Source organism: Elgaria multicarinata, chromosome 1 (assembly GCF_023053635.1).
Source record: "Elgaria multicarinata webbii isolate HBS135686 ecotype San Diego chromosome 1, rElgMul1.1.pri, whole genome shotgun sequence".
Taxonomy (NCBI): Eukaryota; Metazoa; Chordata; class Lepidosauria; order Squamata; family Anguidae; genus Elgaria; species Elgaria multicarinata.
Window position 1 is genome coordinate 194,779,942 of NC_086171.1, and position 22,668 is coordinate 194,802,609.

A 22,668-nucleotide genomic window follows, 5' to 3' on the forward strand; every position below is an offset into this window, starting at 1 on the left:
CAGGGAAGAAAGGTCTTCGTGTGGCTGTGAGCCATCAGATGCAGTATGCCATGGATCGCCAGTTGCTGAGGAGCAAAGGCAGGGGTGTGCTTTTGCCCTCCTGCTCTGCTGGTGGATTCCCTAGAAACATCTGACTGTCCAGTAGTGGCCAAGACACTGGACTAGATGGACCTACGGTTTGATCCAGCTAGGTTCTTCTTATGTTAATTCAGCACCTCTGCTATTCCTTTGCCTTAGCATTCAGAAGAATAGAATACATGACAGCACTATTTAGTTATTTACAAAATTTGTATACCTCTCATTTCTGAAACAGATTGCGAAGCAGTGAACCTAAGAATTAAAACAGTAAAAGATACAAAAACTGAAACACATTATACTAAAAAACACAACCAAACCAGGATGCCAATAAAAACCTTAGCTGTCAGTCAAGGAATGCTTCCTGGAATAAGACTGTTTTCAGGAGGCACCAGAAACAGCACATTGTTGGCACCTGCCTGACCTGCAGGGGCAAGGGGTTCCACAGAAAGGGGGCCACCATGTTTAAGGCTCTTCTCCTGGTGTACTCCAGTCAGGCCATAGGTTCATGTGGAACCACCAGGAGCATGCCCTCTGATAACCTCAGTGACCGGGCCGGTTGGTAAGGGAGAAGGGGCGCTCTCAGGTATCTTAGTCCCAAGTTGTTATTAATGGGCAACATGTTGGACGTACATCACTTGATTATTCAACAATGATTTGCTGTCAACTGTCTCCACTGAAAAGCAACACGTTTGAAGTGATCTGTGATGATATCAAGGCTTTGTCTGGGGTGGTTGTTGGGTGATGGCCAGAGCGTGTGAAGAGCTGGGTTTAAACTTCCACTTAGTTGTGAAGCACACCGCATCACAGGACCGTAGGCCAGTCACTATCAGTCAGCCGAACCTAACACACAGAGTTGTGATGTGGGATATCGGCCAACTTCGCTGCCTTGAGCTGCTCAGAGGACTGGCAGGATACAACTGTGAGAAATGATCCTAATAAGTCACATATAGTAAGTCACCACTTCAATTCAATTTTGAGGAAAGTCTCATGGGCTGTATTCCAGTGATGGATGGGGCTGAAGGCAAAGTGGGTAGGGCCAAAAATCACCTCCCCCTAAAAGAATACTAGCATAAGAACCTAAGAAGAGCCATGCTGGGTCAGGCTGCAGGTCCATCTAGTCTAGCATTCTGTTCATGCAGTGGCCATAGCTGGCTGGGGGATTCTGGTAATTGTAGTCCCAACACAAGCTCGGAGGGTGGCAACAAGAGAGACGGCCTTCTCTGTGGTGGCCTCCCAACTGTGGAACAATCTCCCTGGTGAGACCTGCCTGGCACTGACATTGTGGAGCCCTGCCCTCTTTTGTATCTGGCCAAGAGGGCATGGCTCCTGCAGCTTTAACTGTTGTGCTGAAGAGGAAATTTTACCAGGTGCTGTATGCATACAAATGACACCTGCTGAAATTCCCTTTTCAATACAACCGTTAAAGATTCAGGAGCCCCTGTCCTCCTTTTCATATGGTCACCCTAAAATTACGGAAACGCTTGAGTTGAGCAGAATGTTTCAACCCTAGATGTGTTTATACATGCCAACATTTAAAAATATGCAAGTATCACAGCTATTTCACACATCATTAAAGATAATAGATATTCTACTATTTGTATTAATTTATATCATATTCCTAAAGCAAAAATATTTAAGATTCTTTATATTACCAAGCTCTAGAGAACAGCATTATACTATTACACTATTATGCTCTGTTAATTTGAATTAACAGCTTGCAGGCAAGGGGCCAATTGATTTAAGGACTCGTAAGCTGCTAAATAGCTCAGATCATCTTGCAAGACCTTATTTGTGCTTGATCTTAAATCTGAGCTATCTAGCAGCTTTAGAATAAGGAAACTTACCTAAAGCTGCAGCCCTATGCACACTTACCTGAGAGTAAGTCCCATTGAACTCAACAGGGCTTCCTTCCAAGTAGACATGTACAGTATTGCATGATTAAGCTGGTAGAAGAAACTTATTTACTTTAAAGTTGTCCTATTAAAGTCAACTTTAGAGCAACTTGTTTGTGAATTGCAGCCCTAATTAACATGCAAGCAAACTGCAAAACTTGCATATTGCATAGAGGGGACGACTTTCTCAATCATTTGGTCCGAGAGCCTTCCAGACACAATCATTCTGATTACTCCACTTTGCCCAGAATAAATGTGATGTTTCTCAAGAACTGGCAGAATTTAACTTTGTGACCGTGTTCCGTTAGGCGGCTGCCTTTCCTTTAAAAAATGCAAGAGGAATGTTGCAGCAGTTAGCTTTCAGATACCCATATTGTACTAGTTACTGAGTCCAAATGCCCTCGGCACTGTGTGAGTTTGAGAGAGAGAGAAGAGAAGAGAAGAGAGTCCATTCAAATTATTAAGAACGTAAGAAGGTCCAACCAAGGGTCCATCTAGTCCTGCATTCTGTTCACGCAGTAGCCAACCAGCTGCCCACAGGAAACCCACAAGCAAGACAGGAGTGCAACATCACCCTCATTTATTTGTTTAAAGAACGTTTAAACTGCTTTTCCTCCTGGTGGTTACCAGGGAGGTGTAAAATGAGAGTTTACCACGACTTCCTTTTCTATCCTACCTCTAGCCAGTTTCCCTGCAACCTTGTGGCACCTTAAAGATTAACACATGTATTATGGCATGAGCTTTCATGAGCCAGAGTCCACTTTATGACGTGATACTTTTGTTAGTCTTTATATTTATCTGTGTTCATTACAGTTATGTCTCTCAGGTTAAAACCTCACCAAGACAGTACGCAAGTAAAGCAAAAAAATACATTAATAAACAGCATTATAAAACAATATTAAATAGCATCGCATAAGGATGCCCCTTACGCCTGGAACGCTCTTCCAGAACATTTGAGAACTACAAGTTCAATCGCAGCTTTTAAAGCTCAGCTAAAAACTTTTCTTTTTCCTAAAGCTTTTAAAACTTGATGTTGTGCAGACTTTATACTGTTAGTTTACCCTACCCAGTGCCTGTTTTCCCTACCCTGTGCCTGTTTGCATTCTCTTCCCCTCCTTATTGTTTTACTATGATTTTATTAGATTGTAAGCCTGTGCGGCAGAGTCTTGCTATTTACTGTTTTACTCTGTACAGCACCATGTACATTGATGGTGCTATATAAATAAATAATAATAATAATAATAATAATAATAATAATAATAATAATGGATCTGTCTCACAGTGCATTTGAAGGGAAAAGGCCCTGTGAGGGAAGGGACAGGCAATCCAGCTGGAGCAGGGACCTGAGGTGATCTTTGCCTCCCTCTGTTCTGGGATCCCTCCCGCAGGGCAGTTGGTGGGAATGGTCCTGTGGAGGGAGAGGACCATCCAGCTGGAGCTAGGGATGTATGATAATTTCGTTTTTACTCATGAAACATGAAAGCATAGCCTGTTTGAAGGTCCAAATACCAAAAAAAATCGCACATTTTCAAACCCGTGCTCACGTTCGTCTCGTTCCTGAATCCCAGTTTCACTTGCACAATTTTTCCAATTTGCGCAAATTTCATCAGAAGACCGAATCAGTTCTGTTTTAGTCTATGGAGGACATTCATGCAAATTAGGGAATTTGGGACGATTTATGCATCTTTTCCATACAAATGCTGCTCAGTTTGCACAAGTTTCGCTTTCGTATAGAGCGAGCAGCCACGGTGGAACTGGGCACAAGGTCAGTGGCCAGGCAGTGTTCAGAAAATCCTGGCGATCTCAAATGTGGCCCGTTGGTCCACCCCTACCAGGAGCGTCCTCTTTCTGGTTCCACAAGACACTGTTGTTTTTGCTGCAACAAACTTAACACTGCTAACCCCTCTGGAAATGGTTACCTATGAGGAGTTAATTGTTGGCTAAAGTAAAGTACTTTTTGGTCAGGGGTGTGTGTGTGTGTGCGCGCCCCCTGACTTAAAAGGTTCTGGGTACTGCCCTGCTTGTTTCCTCGGATTCAAGGGTGTTGAGGAAGAGGGGAAAAAGATAGTTCCAGAATTGTGTATGTAAAGGAAGACGTGTTCTTTTCCTTCCTCCTTCGAGGAAGAAGATAGAAGCAGCGTTCTCAGGGAATATTGAAAACCCCTCTCCTTTTCTCTTTCCCTCACCATTCTGGCTCCCTGTTAATTTATGCAGCTGCAGACATATCAAACATTTTTTATTTATTTATTATTACATTTTTATACTGCCCAATAGCCGAAGCTCTCTGAGCGGTTCACAAAAATTAAAACCATCATAAAACAACCAACAAGTTAAAAACACAAATACAAAATACAGTATAAAAAGCACAACCAGGATAAAACCACGCAGCAAAATTGATATAAGGTTAAAATACAGAGTTAAAACAGTATAATTTAAATTTAAGTTAAAATTAAGTGTAAAAACATATCTCTAAAAAGCTCCCCAAGTGTTTGATTTGGCAATTGAGTTCGATGTTACTAAATCACTAGTGCAAAAGGGTGACGTGTACAGTTTTGAATTGTGCTGCCTGGTATTCTCTGACTACTAACCCCTGTTTTCTCTCTTTCAGAAACGTGTGTTTTTGCATTTCTGGGTCTGTCGATTTTTAGCTTTCCTCACAAGTTTGAAATGTCCTTTGTCATCTGGTGCATAGTAGGTATTAGTAGATTTATTTTCATTTTTTTTCTATTGTGAATATCAATAAAACTGAACAGGAAATACATAGTGAAAACGAAGAACTCCCCCATACATTATGTATATAAGATTATCCTCATTTTTCATCATGAGTACCATTCATTAAAAAAAAAAGAGAGAGTTATACATAGGTTTCAAGAAAAGCAGACCAAATATCCATGTATTTATCCACTTGCAAGTTCTTCATCGTGGTCTCTATGCATCACACATATGGGCTCTGTGCCTGCGCTGAGACCTAGATCGGAACCTCCAATAGCTAAGCGACACGCTTTTGGGCGGGAACCCCTCCCCCACGCCACTGCGCATGTACCGTGGGTTCCCGCCCTTACCTCAGTTTTTTTCCGTCCGCCATCGTGCTAGACGCTAGTTTCTAACCTCCAGAAAAGAACTATTTCAAAAATTTATATACTTACCTTTTCTTCTACTCTCTTTCAACTATTCTCTTTTTCCTCCTATAAAAAAAAAAAATATATTAGTAGATATAGTACAAATTTTTCCAACGCTTCAGCTGAGGCCAATGGCAGTGAAGGCCCCATTTCGTAAATGCGTGTCCTGTGGGGCTAAACTCCCGCCGACGGACGGGCATTCTTTGTGTGTACTCTGCTTAGGAGAAAGCCACAAAGTTCAATCGTGTCACCACTGTATGGCGTTCACAAAGCAGACGCGCAAAAATAGAGCAGACAGACTTCGCTCTATTTTGTGGGAGAAGGCGCTTCGAGCTACCGAGCCAAAGAAGGCCAAAATGGACAAACCACCTACAAAAACCTCCGATACTGAACTTGAAATATCCTCGTTCGTAGTGGGAGATGAGACCGTGGCGCACTATAGGGCTGAGATACCCCTCACGCCAGGACGGTCACTAGTGAGCTCCGCGGCTAAAAAACTTTCAATAAAAGCCCGGACTCCTAGATCCTCCGAAATGGAGAAGAAGAAGAAAAAGAAGAAAAGGCTGGAAAAGTCCTCACCGAGGCATTCTGGAAAATCAAAATCCAGCGGTACCGTGCCGACCTCGCTACCGACAGCGACGGCAACTTCTTCGGTACCGAACCAGCCATCGATACCGTCTATGGTATCGACACCCACTAGGCGAAGACAACATGAGCCCCCGAGCCTCTCAGAGGGGGAAATCAGAGATTCGGCCTCAGCGGCCTCAACACGAGACCCGGCACGCCTCACTACAACAGATGAGGCGGCCGAAGTGCCTAGACCTGGAACTCCTAGATCTGCTCCAATAGAGGTGCAGCAGTCTCCTAGGCCGGATTGGGATCGATCTTCCCAGGTTGCCTACTATAGACCCGAAAACAGGTACTATGATTGGGAAGGCTATCGGCCACATGATTACCTTCCCGAGGGAAGGAGGCTACAATATCCCCCAGAGGCATATTTTGCTTATCCGCCGCCTCCAACAAGGGTTTGTCGAATGCCAGTGGCCCCACCGTTGTCTCACCATTCATCGCCAGCATCAACCCTTCGACGTCGAGCCGATGCGTCTCCGCATCGACCAGCACCACAACAAGATCAAGCGCTGCAGCCTATTCAACAGCAAATCGAGGCGCCCTCTTCACCAGATAACGACTATCCCTCTGATTCAGAATCGGCACTCTCTATCGCTCCATCAATCCCATCACCAGAAGACGCGGTCTACTCAACTGACCCAGCTTCGCCGTCGGATGACTCTGGGAGATTTGCCGAACACGTTCTAAGAATGGCTCAATCCCTAGGTTTAGATATTCAAAAACCGGAGGACCAGGTGCAAGACAAAATCTATGACGTCTTCCATACCGAAGATAATACACCGGTAGCCATCCCATTGCCTCAAACGCTAATACAAACTGCTCAGCTAGCATGGAAGACTCCTACAACTAATCAGCCTAACTCTAGGAAATTAGAGTCTATGTACAGAATTCAAGTCAAGGACGCGGGTTTTCTGTTACAACATCCAAAACCCAACTCCATAGTTGTGGAATCCGCACAAGGACGATCACAAAGAACCCATTCGGCACCTACTGACAAAGAGGGCAGGAAGCTCGATGTAACAGGAAGAAAAATTTATTCTTCCTCATCGCTTGGCATCAGGGCAGCCACTTATGAAGCAACTATGGCCAGATACCAATTATTTCTCTGGCAAAAGATAGGGTCGTTGTGCGATCACCTTCCAGAAGATAAACGGGAATTAGCCAGGGTATTTCAATCTGAAGCGTCTGCCATAGCCAGGCAACAACTTTCCACGGCGAGGCACCAGACAGATTGCCACTCCAAGGCTATGATGGGCGCCGTAGCCCTAAGAAGGCACGCTTGGCTCAGGTCTGCTAATTTAACAACTGAGACCAAAGCCAGGATTGAAAGCTTACCCTTTGACGGGGAAGGACTTTTCAACTCCAAGACGGACGAGGCACTAGATACCATCTATAAGGCCCGTACGACAGCTAGAAGGATGGGTTTCAATGCACCATCCCAACAATACAAACCGCGTCGTTGGACAAAACCACCTGCCCAACAATACCAAAACAGGCCATATTATCAACCCCATCCTAGGCAACAACAACAGCAGTTGCAGAAGAAGAGACCCTTCCAGAGTCGATTCCAGGGGGATAAACGTCAACCTGACTTTAGCAAAAAACAGCGGGTTTGACTCCCGTGCCCCAAATCTACCACCATTTTTGAACCGCCTAGCACCCCATTTCCATCAGTGGGAGTTAATAACAACCGACTCCTGGGTGCTCACTATCATCAAGCAGGGCTACGCCATCGAATTCGATGTCCTTCCTCCTCCTTCGGGACCGAAAGTAACAGCACCGTCCGCACCTCTTCTCCTCGAAGTCCAGACCCTCCTATCGAAGGGAGCTATCTCTCCGGTGCCACCACATCAAATCAACCAGGGATTCTTCTCCCGCTACTTCACGGTCCCGAAGAAGCATGGACCTAAGAAATCTAAACAACTATATCAGCCCCAAGAAATTCCGTATGACAACGGTTTCTTCGGTACTCCAACTCCTTCACGCAGGCCTTTGGTTCGCGGTGGTAGATTTGAGGGATGCTTATTTCCATATAGCGATCAGGGAGTCACATCAACCTTACCTGCGATTCGCCATTGGAACTCAACAATTCCAATTTTCCGTTCTCCCTTTCGGACTCTCGACGGCGCCCAGGGTCTTCACGAAGACGATGGCAGTCGTCTGCGCCCATCTAAGACAAAAACAAATTTTCATCTATCCATACCTGGACGACTGGCTGCTGGTAGCGGAGAACAAATCCACGCTACGAGACAATATATCTACGACCCTCAACTTATTGAATTCGTTAGGCCTCTGGGTCAACGAAGAAAAGTCCATTCTAACTCCTCAAAGGAAGATAGACTTTATAGGGGTGACTTTATCATCCCTGGATGGCAAAGCTTTCCTTCCTCTGGCCAGAGCAAAGACGCTTCACGACTCCATCGTCGATATCGAGAAGCGAACAAGACACTCAGCCTGGACAATTCAAAGGCTACTTGGCTTGATGGCAGCCACTACGGCCGTCATCACGTTTGCGAGGCTTCGCATGAGAGTTTTACAAGGATGGTTCCTGAGAACGTTCGACCTTCGCCTCAACGCTCACAGAACCTTTCTCTCCATCCCGAAACAAGTACGGGCATCGCTGAAATGGTGGCGCTCGATGGGGAATTTGTTGGAAGGCGTCCCGTTTCAACGACTATCGCCTTCGGTAACGATCGCTACCGATGCTTCCATGGAAGGCTGGGGAGCCCATTGCAACAACCTTACTGCACAAGGGCGATGGCCCCCCTCGTTGAAGGAAGAGCATATCAACCACCTAGAACTCTTGGCAGTGGAGTATGCGATAAAGACTTTTGCCCAGATCATCGAGGGCAGAAATGTCCTGATAGCCACAGACAACACCACGGTAGTCTGTTATATCAACAGACAGGGTGGAACCAGGTCGTACCCGTTGACTCGATCTGCAACCAGAATATGGAATTGGTGTATAAAGAGGGATGCTTACCTTGTGGCGGTTCATGTTGCAGGGAAGGACAATGTCATCGCAGACTCACTCAGCAGGTCCTTCCACACCGACCACGAGTGGGAGCTCGACGTCGATACCAGGGAACACCTCTTTCGATGCTGGGGGTATCCAGCCGTTGACGTCTTCGCCACCGAGGGAAACGCAGCCTGCTCCAGGTTCTGCAGCAGAGCTGGAAAAGGAGAAAATTCACTAGGAGACGCATTCACAAGAACGTGGAAAGGAAATCTCCTATACATCTTTCCTCCGTTTCCTCTCCTAACAAGAGTCCTAGCGAAGATCAGGATGGACAATTCGGACTGCATCCTAGTAACACCGTGGTGGCCAAGACAGGCCTGGTTTCCGCATGCTCTTCGACTATCGAGACAAATTTACATCAGGCTCCCGTCGATACCGAACCTCTTGTCTCGACACCGGGGCGAGGTTCGGCATCCTGATTTATCCACACTGAAGATGACGGCGTGGAGGATAATCCCAACGCCTCTCTCGGTACTGTAAATTTAACAGTTGATCAAATACTGATGGCATCGAGGAAACCGTCAACGAGGAAATCTTACGCCAAGAAGTGGCAAAGATTCCTAATTTTTGCTTCAAAGAGCAATCAGCCAGCAATCTCATGTCCTATTTCTACAATACTAGAATATTTGCTGTCGCTTTACCAACAAGGTCTAAGACTGTCCTCGATCAGGGTTCACCTAGCTTCGATAGCAGCGTTCCATGACGGTGTCGAAGGGTATTCACCCTTCTCACACCCCCTCTCGAAAACATTCTTGAAGGGGTTAAAGAATACGATACCGACCATCAAGAACGTCGTACCTTCATGGAGCTTATCTGTGGTCTTACAGTCACTGACTGCTAAACCCTTCGAGCCTATGGCTACAGCCGACCTTAGACTTTTATCATTTAAGACAGTTTTCCTGATAGCCATCACCTCTGCGAGACGTGCAAGCGAGCTTAGAGCTCTCAGAATTGACCCACCTTTTACAGTGTTTCATAGGGACAAAGTCGTTTTACGCACTGACCCTTCATTTCTACCTAAGGTGGTGTCGAACTTTCATGCCTCCCAGGACATTATTCTCCCAGCGTTCTTCCCGAGCCCAACGACGGCAATCGAGACTTCTCTCCATACGCTCGATGTAAGGAGAGCCCTAGCCTTCTACAAAGCTAGGACTGAAAGTTTTAGAAAAACTAAACAGTTATTTGTTTGTTATGGAGAGCCATCTAAGGGCTTGGCCGTCTCATGCCAGAGACTATCAAGGTGGATTGTAGAGACAATTAATCTTGCCTACTCTCTATCAAAATTGGAACTGCAACAGTCAGTTAAGGCTCATTCCACTAGAGCTGTAGCAACATCTGTTGCATTCAGCAGGGGAGTCTCCCTGACAGATGTCTGCAAGGCTGCAACGTGGTCTACTCCGTCCACGTTTGTCAGGCACTACAACGTGGACACTCGAGCCCGTCAGGACTGCACCTTCGGGAGAGCTGTGCTCTCGGAAGTCCTGAGATGACAGCTAACCTAAAGAGCTCTGAGGCTGGGACATGATGCACCAACCCACCTCCAAAGGTATGTCAGCTTGCTACTCGCCCATATGTGTGATGCATAGAGACCACGATGAAGAAATGCAGGTTGCTTACCTGTAACTGTAGTTCTTCGAGTGGTCATCTATGCATTCACACAACCCACCCACCAACCCCGCTTGGTGGCATATGTTATTCTTTATTAGAGCACTGTATACATGTGTTATGATACATCTGAAACTGATTAATTATATTCATGTTTATGGGAGCACGATGTCAGACTCCTATGAACTGAGGTAAGGGCGGAAACCCACGGTACATGCGCAGTGGCGTGGGGGAGGGGTTCCCGCCCAAAAGCGTGTCGCTTAGCTATTGGAGGTTCCGATCTAGGTCTCAGCGCAGGCGCAGAGCCCATATGTGTGAATGCATAGATGACCACTCGAAGAACTACAGTTACAGGTAAGCAACCTGCATTTGTGCCTATATAGCACCCATTCAAAAGTTGATAGTGTTATTAGGTCCTCGATCCATTGCATTATGGGAGGTGAGCATTTGTCCTTCCAATGTGATAGTATAAGTCTTTTAGCTGTTATAAGGGCTCTGAAGATCCGTCTATGCTGACCATGTTTTAACTTCCAAGAAGCCAGGAGGTAATTTAGGAGGATATCCACGTTGTTCCATATTATAGATTGTTTCAGTACAAAGTTCATCCTTATTATGACCTCCTCCCAAAAAGGGGCAAAAACAGAATAAAACACTTTAAAATAAATTTTAAAAGAAGCAAAATATACAGTGAACATGTGGCTGGTCATTAAGGAAAGGCTTCCTAGAACAATGATGTTTTTAGGAGGCGCTGAAAGGAATACAAAGTTGGCGCTTGCCTGACCTCCAGAGGCAGGGAATTCCATGGGGGGGGGTACCACCCTGAAGGCCCTGGTGGACTCCAATCGGAGGATGGGTCCATGTGGAACCATCAGGAGCATGCCCTCGGATGACCTCAGTGGCAGGTTGGTAGGGGAGAAGGCGCTCTCTCAGGTATCCTGGTCCCAAAGTATTTAGGGCTTTGTAGACTAGTACCAAAACCTTAAACCTGGCCCGGTAGCGAATAGGCAGCCAGTGCAGTTCCCTCAGCAGAGGAGATACATGCTGGAATGCGGCAGCTCCAGACAACAGCTGAGCTGCAGCGTTCTGCACTAGCTCTAGCTTCCAGAGCAGCTTTAAGGGCAGCCCCACATAGACCACATTGCAGTAATCCAGCCTTGAGGATACTAATGCCTGTACCGCCGTGGCCAAGCTATCCCTGTCCAGGAGAGGCCGTAGTTGACAAACCAGCTGAAGCTGGTAAAAGGCACTCCAAACCGTTGCAGCCACTTGGACCTCCAGTGACAAAGATGGATCTAAGAGTACCCCCAAACTACGAACCTCATCTTTCACATATTATCTGTGACAAGACCTCATTATGAGTCAAGTTAGGGCACCGTCCTATGTCTGTTTAGACAGAAAAGAGTTGTACAACTCTCAGTGTGCTTCAGCCCACCTAGAGAGGATAGACAGTGGGTTCCATCCAAGTTTGCTCAAATGGACTTCCACTTGACTGACAGGACTTCGCCCTTTCTCTTCTCCCCCTGCCCATGCCCTCCCCAGTCTACTCCAGAGGGTTCCCCAACCCTCTGGAGCAGACTAAGGGGCACGTAGGGGGCTGCAGGGGGTGGGGTATCTGTTATATCAGTGGAGGAGAGATACAGATGAATACAACACATTGTAATTTTTGCCATATTTAGTGTTACATTTTAGAAATTTATTCGATTTCTAAGACTTTTTTTTTTAAAGCAGCAAAACGATAAACACTCTGGGGTGTTTTTTAAAAGGAAGTTATGGGATGAGTACCTTGTAAAGGAAGATAGCTAAGAAAGGGAAAAATAGATTTATTGTTGATCACAAAACTCACATCTGTTATACACACACTGAAAGAACAATATTATCATCTACAGTATGTAATGAATTAAATGCTGTTCCCTTTTATCATTTGATTAATATTAAACACTAGCTTTCATTCTTATTTTTGGGGGGGGGGGGCGGGCGGGGGGAGGAAGGATATTGTTAGTATTTCCATGGAATGAAATGATGGACTTTTCTTCTGACTATGTCGCCTGCTAAACGGCAGGGATTGAATTGGAATCTGAAAATGCCCTTTCCTACTGCCTTGCTCTCCTCCCGGCAGGCTGCAGGAGCACAGCCTTGTCTCTCAGCTGCCCTACTACTGGGAGCTGTTAGCTGGACTGGACTGCCCCTGGGTAGGCCTTATGGGAGCAGGAGCTGCCTGCAGGTGACTCCCTGGGCTTTGATTTAATGCTGCCCTTCCCTTTCTGTCCTTTTCTCTGAGTCAAAAAGTATCTGGTGACTGACAGTTTTGTATCTGCACTGTGTTAACCTGGCTCATTGTACCACAGTCTTGTCCAACCTGATGCCCTCCAGACGTGTTGGACTACATCTGCAAGCATCCCCCAGCTTGCTCTGCTGGGCGTTGTAGTCTAGCTCATTTGGAGCGTGGCAGGTTGGGGGAAAGCTGTTTGAATGGGTTGTGAGCGGCTCTCGTTGAGAGCTGACCCGAAGTGTGTGTCACAACTCCCGCCCTCACAGGCCGTTTGCAATTAGGACTGTGCTGATGTGTCTGTAACGGCTCCTTTTTCTTGCTTTTGACAGGTGCTTGTGCTTTTCGGCAGAGCTGTCAATATCTTCCCACTCTCCTACTTGCTCAATTTCTTCCGCGATCACAAGATCACCCCCAAAATGATGTTCATCATGTGGTTTAGTGGTAAGCATTTTATTTGTTTCTGCTATTTTACGCTTGCTGCTGTTTCTTTATTTGGTGCCATTGTTATACATCACACTTTTCAGACTAGTGTGAGTGATAGGTCAGGTCCCTGCCCTGAGGAGCTTACAATTCAAATTTTGTTTGTATATACTTTCCCCTCCTTTCAAAAGAAGTGTATGTGGGGCGGGGGGAGAGGGCGTGGGTCAGGGATAGAACAGATGCTTTGCATGTAGAAGATCCCTGGTTCTATCTCAGGCATCTCCAGTGAAAGGGACAGATAGCAGGTGATGGGAAAGACCTCTGCTGGAGGCCTGAAGAGAGCTACTGCCAGTCAGATCCGGCAGTACTGGGCTAAATGGACCAAGGGTCTGAGGCAGGGGTATAAGGCAGGGGTATTGAACCTCTCTCAGCCCAACAGCTGAACTCCATTCAGGAGAAGCTCTCGAGGGTGGCATAACAGAGGTGGGCAGGGCCAAAGGGGAAAGGGGCGGGGCAACTATATACCAGCATCTTTTAGTTTAAAGCTCTTACTGTCAGTAACTAAGCCGTAGCAGAGGCATTTCAATCTTTTGGAATGGGAAAAAACAGTTTAGTACCTCTCTGGCCACAAACTATGGTGGCTATAGAGGTACTAGTAACTCAGAGGCCCCGCAATATCTTAAAATCGTGCACGGCCTGGCTATTTTTACCTGCGTTGCTGGCAACAGGAACCGGCAGAAGTGAGGCGGCAGCGGAGGTGGCAGAGGTGACAGGTAAGGCCCACCCGGTGCCGCTCTGAATCGGCCCAAGGTGACCCGAATCTTTGTAGCTGATCAGCTTCAGGGCTCTTCAGGCTGAGCCGGAACTGAGCCGAGGTGGGCCGAATCAGCCCGCCTCAGCTCAGATTCGGTGCCTTGGCCCGAGGCAGTGCACAGCCCTAGTTAAGACTGTAAGAAGAGCCCCGCTAGATCAAACCCACGGACTATCTGGTCCGCTATTCTATTCACGCAGTGGCCAACTAGATCCCCATGGGGAAGCCCTGATTCAGGACATGAGAGCAATGGCGCCCTCCTTGCTCATGTTCCCAAGCAACTGGCATCCAAAGGCACGCTGCCCCTGATCCTGGAGGAAACATAGAGCCATCTTTGGGGCAGCCATTGATAGCCTTCTCCTTCGTGAATTTGCCTAATCCCTGTTTAAGGCTGTCCAAGTTGGTGCCCATCATTGTGTGGGTCATGGCATGTGCCTGATCTCAAAGCAACCAGCAAAGGCCAAATCGTCCTCCGAGTGGCTTCAAGGCGTTGTTGGTCAACCGAAGCACTGGGGGTTATGCTTGCACTTACTTCCCTTTCTCCCTGTGCATCAGGTTTACGCGGGGCAATACCTTACGCCTTGAGCCTCCATTTGGGCTTGGAGCCGATAGAGAAGCGGCAGCTTATTGGCACCACCACGATCATCATCGTCTTGTTCACAATCTTATTGCTGGGCGGAGGAACCATGCCCTTAATCAGGTTGATCGACATCGAGGACTCCAAAGCCCGGCGGAAGAACAAGAAGGACATTAACCTCAGCAAGACGGAAAAAATGGTGAGCTCCTTTTATTCCAAGCTGAAGCACGCTGGGTTCTGATGTTCATATATAACCCTGTGCGTGTATGTGAATTAAGTCAGAGGAGAGCAAGGGGGACGGAGAGGTGTGAGTCTCCGGAATGTTGTTCTGCGCACAGCTACTCTGAACTATAACCCCATGCTCGAAAGAGCCCTGTTTCAGGATTGAAGCACCGGATGTAGTGCGATCTAATGGCAAGTCAGCCACCTTGAAGTGAAATGACTTTCCCATTGAGATTCAGGCCCAGTGCCGCTGGGTGGACTGAGTCACATGTAAATGGATGCTTATAATGCTTAGATGGTGAGTCACGCCTCGCTCAGAGAGGGCAGGGTGTCTTTCAGGGATAAGCGGCAGCTGTAAATTATTGGCAAATGATTCAGAATTGGGGAAAGGCACAACTCTTTTCGGGAGAAGGTGGAGCGAGTTCCTGAAAGAACATAGCTTACTTAAGGCCACTAGAAGCACTGCGAAACAGCTGGCCCTGCCCTAAGCTGCTGTTTTGCCTCCTACAGAGCCAGTGCTATGATTTTCAGAGCAGGCCAGTGTACCGGGACATGATTTTGTACTGAAAAAATCATTTAGGAACATAGAAAGCTGCTAATAGGCTGAGTCAGCCCTCTATGGGCTACATCAGGAGAAGGCAACATGATGCCCTCGAGTTCTTTTGGACTACAGCTCCCATAATTCCCAACTATTGGCCATGCTAGCTGGGACTGATGGGAGTTGCAGTCCAAAACATTTGGGGGCACCACATTGCCTGCCCCTGGCCTCTACAGACCGATAGCAGCTCTCCGGGGTTCCGGGCATGATTTTTCCCTAGCCTTGCCTGGATGTTGCAGGAATGGAACCTGGGACCTTCCACATGCCAAGAACGGGCTCTGCCATTGAGGTACGGCTACTCCCTAACCAAGAACGAAATGTAGATTCTCGTTTATGCAGCAAAAGTGTTTGGTGCACATACACTGGCTGGTGTTTCCCACTGAAGATGCATAAAGGCCTGGTTTGGACATAATGCTAAACTACTGTAGTTTAGTGTGATGTGCATCAGCTCAACTGCTCCCCCTCCCCTCCCCCCCAATCTCCTCCTCTGGTATAGCTAGGAGGACGACATCAGAAGATTTCACTTCCTCTGTTAAGCTAACCAAGTATACTCATAATGTCCAAGTGGACAAATTGTGGTTAAGGTTAACTGTGGTTTAGGGAAACAAGCCAACTTCAAACCATGGTTAATTATCCTGGCTTGTTTCCTTAAATCAGGGATAGGCAACTTTTTCAGGTCTGTGGGCCCAATTGTCTTTTTTTTCTGGGCGCATGGGAGCATTTGTCATTTGGGGGAAGGGATTTCACTTTCCTTTCCTTTTTACTTAAAGGCTATTGGTACAAGTCCAGCTCAGGGGAGGCTGCAGTCCCAAAAGAAGAAAACCCCTTTGTGCAAATGACTTTACTGGTTATAGCGATAAGTACCAGGCGCTATAGAGCAGCACTAATTAAAGTCTGTGGCAGTCATGGGTGCATCATGAATGCACATTGTTGAAATGGTTGGTTGCATATTGATGTCTCATTCTCTGACTGTCAATTTTTGCTTCTCATCTTTGATATTGCTGCTTTCTCTCTATTGCATTCATGTTTGTGTTTCTATCATTCTGAAGTTGTTGATGCTTTTGTCAAACTGGCTTAATCAAATAAAAGAACGAAAACAGGAGAGGAAGGAGGAATGCCCAAGGAAACAATTATTTTAGATTATTTTCCTCTCTTCTCTGATCTCTCTAGGGTAATACCATTGAATCTGAGCACTTGTCTGAACTCACAGAGGAAGAATATGAAGCCCACTACATAAAGCGCCAGGACCTCAAAGGCTTTATGTGGCTTGATGTCAAATACCTGAATCCTTTCTTTACCAGACGGCTGACACAAGAGGTGGGTTCCTCTGGCTTGTTTAATATCCTGGCTTGTTTGGAAGCCATTAACCATAGTGTTCTGCACAAGATGTACCAGGAAGCTATAGTTAACAGTGTTTAGGGGGCTTGTTTCCTGCCCGCATGAGCGTAGAAGCAAAGCTGCTGCTTGCGGGCACACAAAGTTTATTCCTATATTGACATATTAAGCAGAGATTCACACTAGTTCAAACACACCCATTGTAGCATTGCTGTGGCTGAACTGTCCCCATTAAGATAGCCTTTAGGTTTTTGCACAAGCATTAAGTTGTATCAAGGCAGACCTGCTACAATGCAATACTTATTTACGGTGAACCACCCGGAGAGTTTTGGCTATTGGGCAATATAGAGATTAAATAAATGAAAATAAATAAATTATCACAGGCAAACAGTCTGAAGGACTGCATACTCTTATGTGAACCTACTTGTCACTTGCAGTTTTCAAAGGACTGCCTTCTCTGAGCGCTCCATCCTCACCTTCAGGTGTGGGTGGAGAGGAGGCTGCCAGAGACAGGGCCTTTTCTGGGGTGGCATCCTGGCAGTGGAACTCCCTCCCCAGGCAAATTTGCTTTTGCCTGTTAGTGTAACCATAAATGCTGCCACTGCACTGCCTTTTTGACAGCCTAGTAGCACAAGCAACATTTAAGGCACAGCCCTGTGCATGGTTAGACAGGGAAAAAAGGGAAAGGAACCTCTCGTGCAAGCACTGAGTCATTACTGACTCTTGGAGGGACGCCAGCTTTCGCTGACGTTTTTTTGGCAGGCCTTATAGCGGGGTGGGGTGGTTTGCCATTGCCTTCCCTGGCTGTTATTACCTTTCCCCCAGCTAACTGGGTACTCATTTTACCGACCTCGGGAGGATGGAAGGCTGAGTCGACCCGAGCCGGCTGCCTGAAACAAGCTTCCGCTGGGATCGAACTCAGGCCGTGGGGAGAGTTTCAGCTGCAGAAACTGCTGCTTTACCGCTCTGCGCCACACAGGGAAGAGGCCTACAATTCCCAGCATTCCCCAGCTAGCATGTCTGCCTGGGCTTGCTGGGAGTTGTAGGACTTTTTTTCTGTGTAACCATGCATAGGAACTGTGCCTTTAGTGCAGGGTGTTGAACCTCTTTCAGCCCAAGGGCCGAGTTCCATTTTGGAGAAGCTCTCGGGGTGGGTGTGTCTCATCCCAGTGGTGGGCAGCACCAAAGGCAAAAGGTGCAGAGCCAGAAATACCAGGGTAGTTTAGCTGAAATCCCTGACTTCCAGGTCCTAAGCCTTCTCAGAGGCATTTCAGTCCTTTAGAATTTTATTTATTTATTTATTTATTACATTTATATATCGCCCCACAGCTGAAGCTCTCTGGGCAGTTTACAACAGTTAAAAATCGTAAACATTAAAAAGTATACAAAATTTAAAAACCATCAAAAACATAAAAACAGTATAAAAACAACAGTATCCATTTAAAAACAACAGTTCTGGGGTCCGTTAAAAACAAACTTAACGTTGTTAAATGCTGTTAAAATGCCTTGGAGAAGAGAAAAGTCTTGACCTGGTGCGGAAAAGATAACAATGTTGGTGCCAGGCGAGCCTCATCGGGGAGATCATTCCACAGTCGGGGGGCCACCACCGAAAAGACCCTCTCCCTTGTTGCCATCCTCCGAGCTTCCCTCGGAGTAGGCACTCGGAGGAGGACCTTAGATGTTGAGCGCAGCGTACGGGTAGGTTCATGTCAGGAGAGGCGTTCCATCAGGTATTGCGGTCCCAAGCCATGTAGGGCTTTATAGGTTAAAACCAGCACCTTGAATTGGGCTCGGAAACGTATAGGCAGCCAATGCAAGTGGGCCAGAATCGGTGTTATGTTCTCAAACCTCCCTGTTCCAGCTATCAATCTGGCCACCGCATTTTGCACAACTGCAGCTTCTGGACCGTCTTCAAAGGCTGCCCCATGTAGAGGGCATTGCAGTAATCTAATTTGGAAGAGAGGAACCGTACAACAGTCAGGAAGCAACCAACAGTCCAGAAGCAACCCTGATCAGTGGTCAGGGGGAAAGGAGACGTGGCCCCTCTGGGGTATGCCTGGCGGCCTTATTGGGCCCCCAGCGGGACTGGATTTGATCCCCAGGCTTGAATTGTTTCACCCGTGAGTTAGCGCTAAGGAATGGCATTTTTCATAGTTGGTTTAGTTTGGTTCTTACTTTGTTGGGAACTCGTATGGCAGCCTTGCTTCACTGATACACATCTCACAACTAAAGCTGCCCTGCTCCAAATGTAGGCAAAGATAAAAGTGCCGTCTCTCCAAGCCAAGAGGTTGCTGTGATGCAACCTGCCCTCAGGTCCGTCTGCCTCCGCTTTGGGTCAGCCGCCCTCACTAACCTGCAAGCTTCAGCCCCTGTGTTCACCAGGTATAAGAGACACCCAATATGCCCAATTGGTTCCCTTTACCTACACAGGAGAAATTCCCAGGAAATATGAACACTATTCGCAGCACAGAAAGAAGAACAAGACGTGGGATTTTTATTATTTAAAACCAAACAAATCAAAGTTTATTTAATACAAGAGGTATTATAGCTTATAATTAATCATTTAGTTCTTGGTCTTACCTTGCCTACTCTATGCTTTCTAACTCCTTCTAACTTAGGGTGACCATATGGAAAGGAGGAAAAGGGCTCCTGTATCTTTAACAGTTGCATAGAAAACGGAAATTCAGCAGGGGTTATTTGTATGCCTGCAGCACCTGGGGAAATTCCCTCTTCATCACAACAGTTAAAGCTGCAGGGCCCTGCCCTCTTTTGTAAGTTGTGATTTTGTCACAGTTGCTCTCTTCCTCCGCCTTAGGACTTACACCATGGACGCATTCAGATGAAGACCCTCACCAACAAATGGTACGAGGAGGTGCGACAAGGACCCTCCGGATCTGAAGATGATGAACAGGAGTTACTGTAACAGCATGGCGTTGTAGCGCATGCCGGTGGTGGCGCCAAAACTAGACTTAAAAGGGGGAATCCGTGAAGACGAGCTCTCAGGTTGTGCTGAATTCCCACAGGATGTATCTGGGATCCACCTCGCTGCTTGGAGACTCCAAACAAAAAAGGTGCAACGTACTTTGAAGTGAAAGACTATCTTCTAATGCCAAATTTCTGGAAGAGGTGCTGAATCCTTGAATGGCCAACACCGACTGCACTGGGATCATTCGACCACGATTACGATTTGTGTGTAAATGTGTGTTAGAGAGATTAAGTAGCGCAGCTTCAGAAAACTTTTGTTCACTTTATTCTACCCTTTTTCAATACACTGCCCTAGCATTGGGAGTAAATGATGAGTAATACTGTGAACTTGTGTCAATGACGAGCAAGTAAATTATTATTTTAGGTCTGTCTTTAATTTGCTCTCTTGCCATATGATGGACTCAGGGTGCAGAGGAAGATCACCGCCAGGGGGCTGTTACTGTGCATGGACCAAAGCACCAGATTAAAGCCTCATGGTCTCTGGTATTCCAGATGATGATGACCTGTTTCGTTATTGCAAAGGTTGAAATAGTCCTGCTTCATAACCTCAATCACACTCTTTCCTCCCACCTCCTGCCCAATTGCATTGCAGAAGCTTTATTAGAAATCTGCCATACTGAATACCCGCCTACCTCACTCCAATATCTTGAGAATATTGTGCCATTCCCAGTAATGACAAAAGTCCGGGCTCCTTGGGTTGTGGCTAATGTTAACCTTTTGTAGACTAGACCCATTGAAATTAACTTAGCAGCCCCTTGTTAGAACTGGCAGCTTGAAGCCCCAGCAAGCAGCTGCTATATGGAAGCCATTTGTTTGCTGAGAGAAAGAGAAGTAAATAAGCAAGGGTAGTCCCTTCATGTACCAGCCTGTATCAGCAAGAAGACTGGAAAATTGTCAACTGGGTTTTTTTCATTCACAGATTCACCTTGTCTACTTAAGTATCACTTAATCTACTTAGGGTGCAATCATAGAATCATAGAATAGTAGAGTTGGAAGGGGCCTACAAGACCATTGAGTCCAACCCCCTGCTCAATGCAGGAATCCACCCTAAAGCATCCCTGACAGATGGTTGTCCAGCTGCCTCTTGAATGTCTCTAGTATGGGAGAGCCCACAACCTCCCTAGATAACTGGTTCCATTGTCGTACTGCTCTAACAGTCAGGGAGTTTTTCCTGATGTCCAGTCGGAATCTGGCTCCCTGTAACTTGAGCCCATTATTCTGTGTCCTGCACAGTGGGAGGATCGAGAAGAGATCCTGGCCCTCCTCTGCGTGACAACCTTTTAAGTACTTGAAGAGTGCTATCATGTCTCCCCTCCATCTTCTCTTCTCCAGGCTAAACATGCCCAGTTGTTTCAGTCTCCCTTCATAGGGCTTTGTTTCCAGACCCCTGATCATCCTGGTTGCCCTCCTCTGAACATGCTCCAGCTTGTCTGCATCCTTCTTGAATTGTTGAGCCCAGAACTGGATGCAATACTCTAGATGAGGCCTAACCAGGGCCGAATAGAGAGGAACCAAGTACCTCATGCAATTTGGAAGCTATACTTCTATGAATGCATTTGCATGTTGTTGTTTTAAAAATCCTACAACTCCCAACATTTCCAGTAGGACTTTTTTCTGTCTACACACACATAGGAATGTGCCCTTAGGCTGCCGATCTGCACATGAAAGGAAATCTGCATGGTGAGATTCTTTGGACTGTACCACTTCAGACAGCCAGAGGAGAATTGCTGGCATGAATGTTCCCCTTTGTATGTTCCTCTGCTGGAGATGGAATGTTCTGTCTCCAGCAGATGGATTGATTAAGCACACGTTAAAGAGAAAGATGCTAGCCAAACCTTCCAAATGATGTGCTACTGTTCCCCATGGAAGAAGTTGGAGCATTTTTGTGATTCATGAGATTACCCTGTCTGCAGTCCAAATTGATGCAGTCCTAGAGAGGATGTGCCACATGATTTCTCCTCCTGCCTAGAGTTTTAACATTGTTTGTGATGATACGCTCACATTGAGAAGGTGTGGAGACAGGAAGCCAAGCCATTTATTCTTATAGGAGAGTACTTATTCTGTTCTCTTATTTTCTGCTAATCTATCAGATCAGGCAGGGATTCCAGCTTAAAAATAAGGCTGATGGAATCAAGGGTGGTATTCCCTCCTCTCTTTCAAATCTTCAGTCTTTTTGAAAAGCAAAGGTAGCGGTGTTGGGGCCATAAGAAAAATGCCAAAATCCATATTCAGCTCGAATATACTAATTTGTGACCTTTTGAGTTGGCACTTGGTTGGGCAAGGCTGCACTACACATCCGGTACTCTCAAATCATTGCTGTCTCTAAGAGATGGCATCCTTGATGAATGGGAAGGCGCTTGCTGCCATTGCATATTGCTAGTTTTCCATGAAATGTAACTTGGGAAGAAGCCCCTCTGAAATAATTTCCAAATAAAATTGGGCAGCATGCCACCAGAAGCTGGGAACGGAAACTTGAGACTGGGATGCTGGTTACTAACTTGTGCTATCCTGCCGTAAATGTCCTAACCATCTGTGGCTGCCATTACAGGCATGAGCTTGTCTTGACCCAGGAGAGCTGTTTCTGTGTTCATAAACCTTCTTTGATCCCCGTTGTAGACATCTGACTCAAGAGGAACACATTCTAGCTGCATGTGAGTGGTGGCTTGATTCCCAACCCATAACACACAGCCTCTCCCTGTTATTTTCAGGAAGTGATTTACCAGTGTCATAAATTTTACTGGAATACCCTAGCATGGGCTGGCACATAACAAGCTGCCCCCTGATAAAAGCATCCGTGACCTCCCTGAAAGATTCCTTGTGTGTATGTGTGTGTGTGTGTGTGTATGTATATATATATATATATATATATATATATATATATATATATATACACACGTGCCCAAAGAATTCTTAAAAAGGGATTTGTAGTTGACCTTTTAATCCACTCTTTCCCAGCCTTGTGCCCTGCAGATGTGTTGGGGGATACTGGGAATTGTAGTCCACTGCAACTGGAGGGGCCCAGGTTGGGGAAGGCTGTGTTAATCTTCTAGGCAGCAGATCTCAATCAGCCCATCTAGCTAGAGTGCTGCAGAGGGGGGTGGGGGAGAG

The 22,668-nt window shown here is 46.4% G+C and overlaps 1 protein-coding gene across 3 annotated transcripts in view; it reads left to right on the plus strand.

Moving 5' to 3' along the window:
• SLC9A8 (solute carrier family 9 member A8) overlaps nt 1–20,051 on the plus strand; it is a 148,429-nt gene extending 128,378 nt beyond the window's left edge. For all 3 annotated transcript variants that reach the window (XM_063146099.1, XM_063146090.1, XM_063146107.1), the window contains 5 exons: nt 4,579–4,661; nt 12,942–13,053; nt 14,399–14,619; nt 16,411–16,557; nt 19,391–20,051. In XM_063146099.1, the coding sequence (XP_063002169.1) occupies nt 4,579–4,661; nt 12,942–13,053; nt 14,399–14,619; nt 16,411–16,557; nt 19,391–19,498 (671 nt within the window). In that variant the 3' untranslated portion in view covers nt 19,499–20,051. The remainder of the gene's footprint in view (nt 1–4,578; nt 4,662–12,941; nt 13,054–14,398; nt 14,620–16,410; nt 16,558–19,390) is intronic.
• Nucleotides 20,052–22,668: the final 2,617 nt, after the last annotated feature.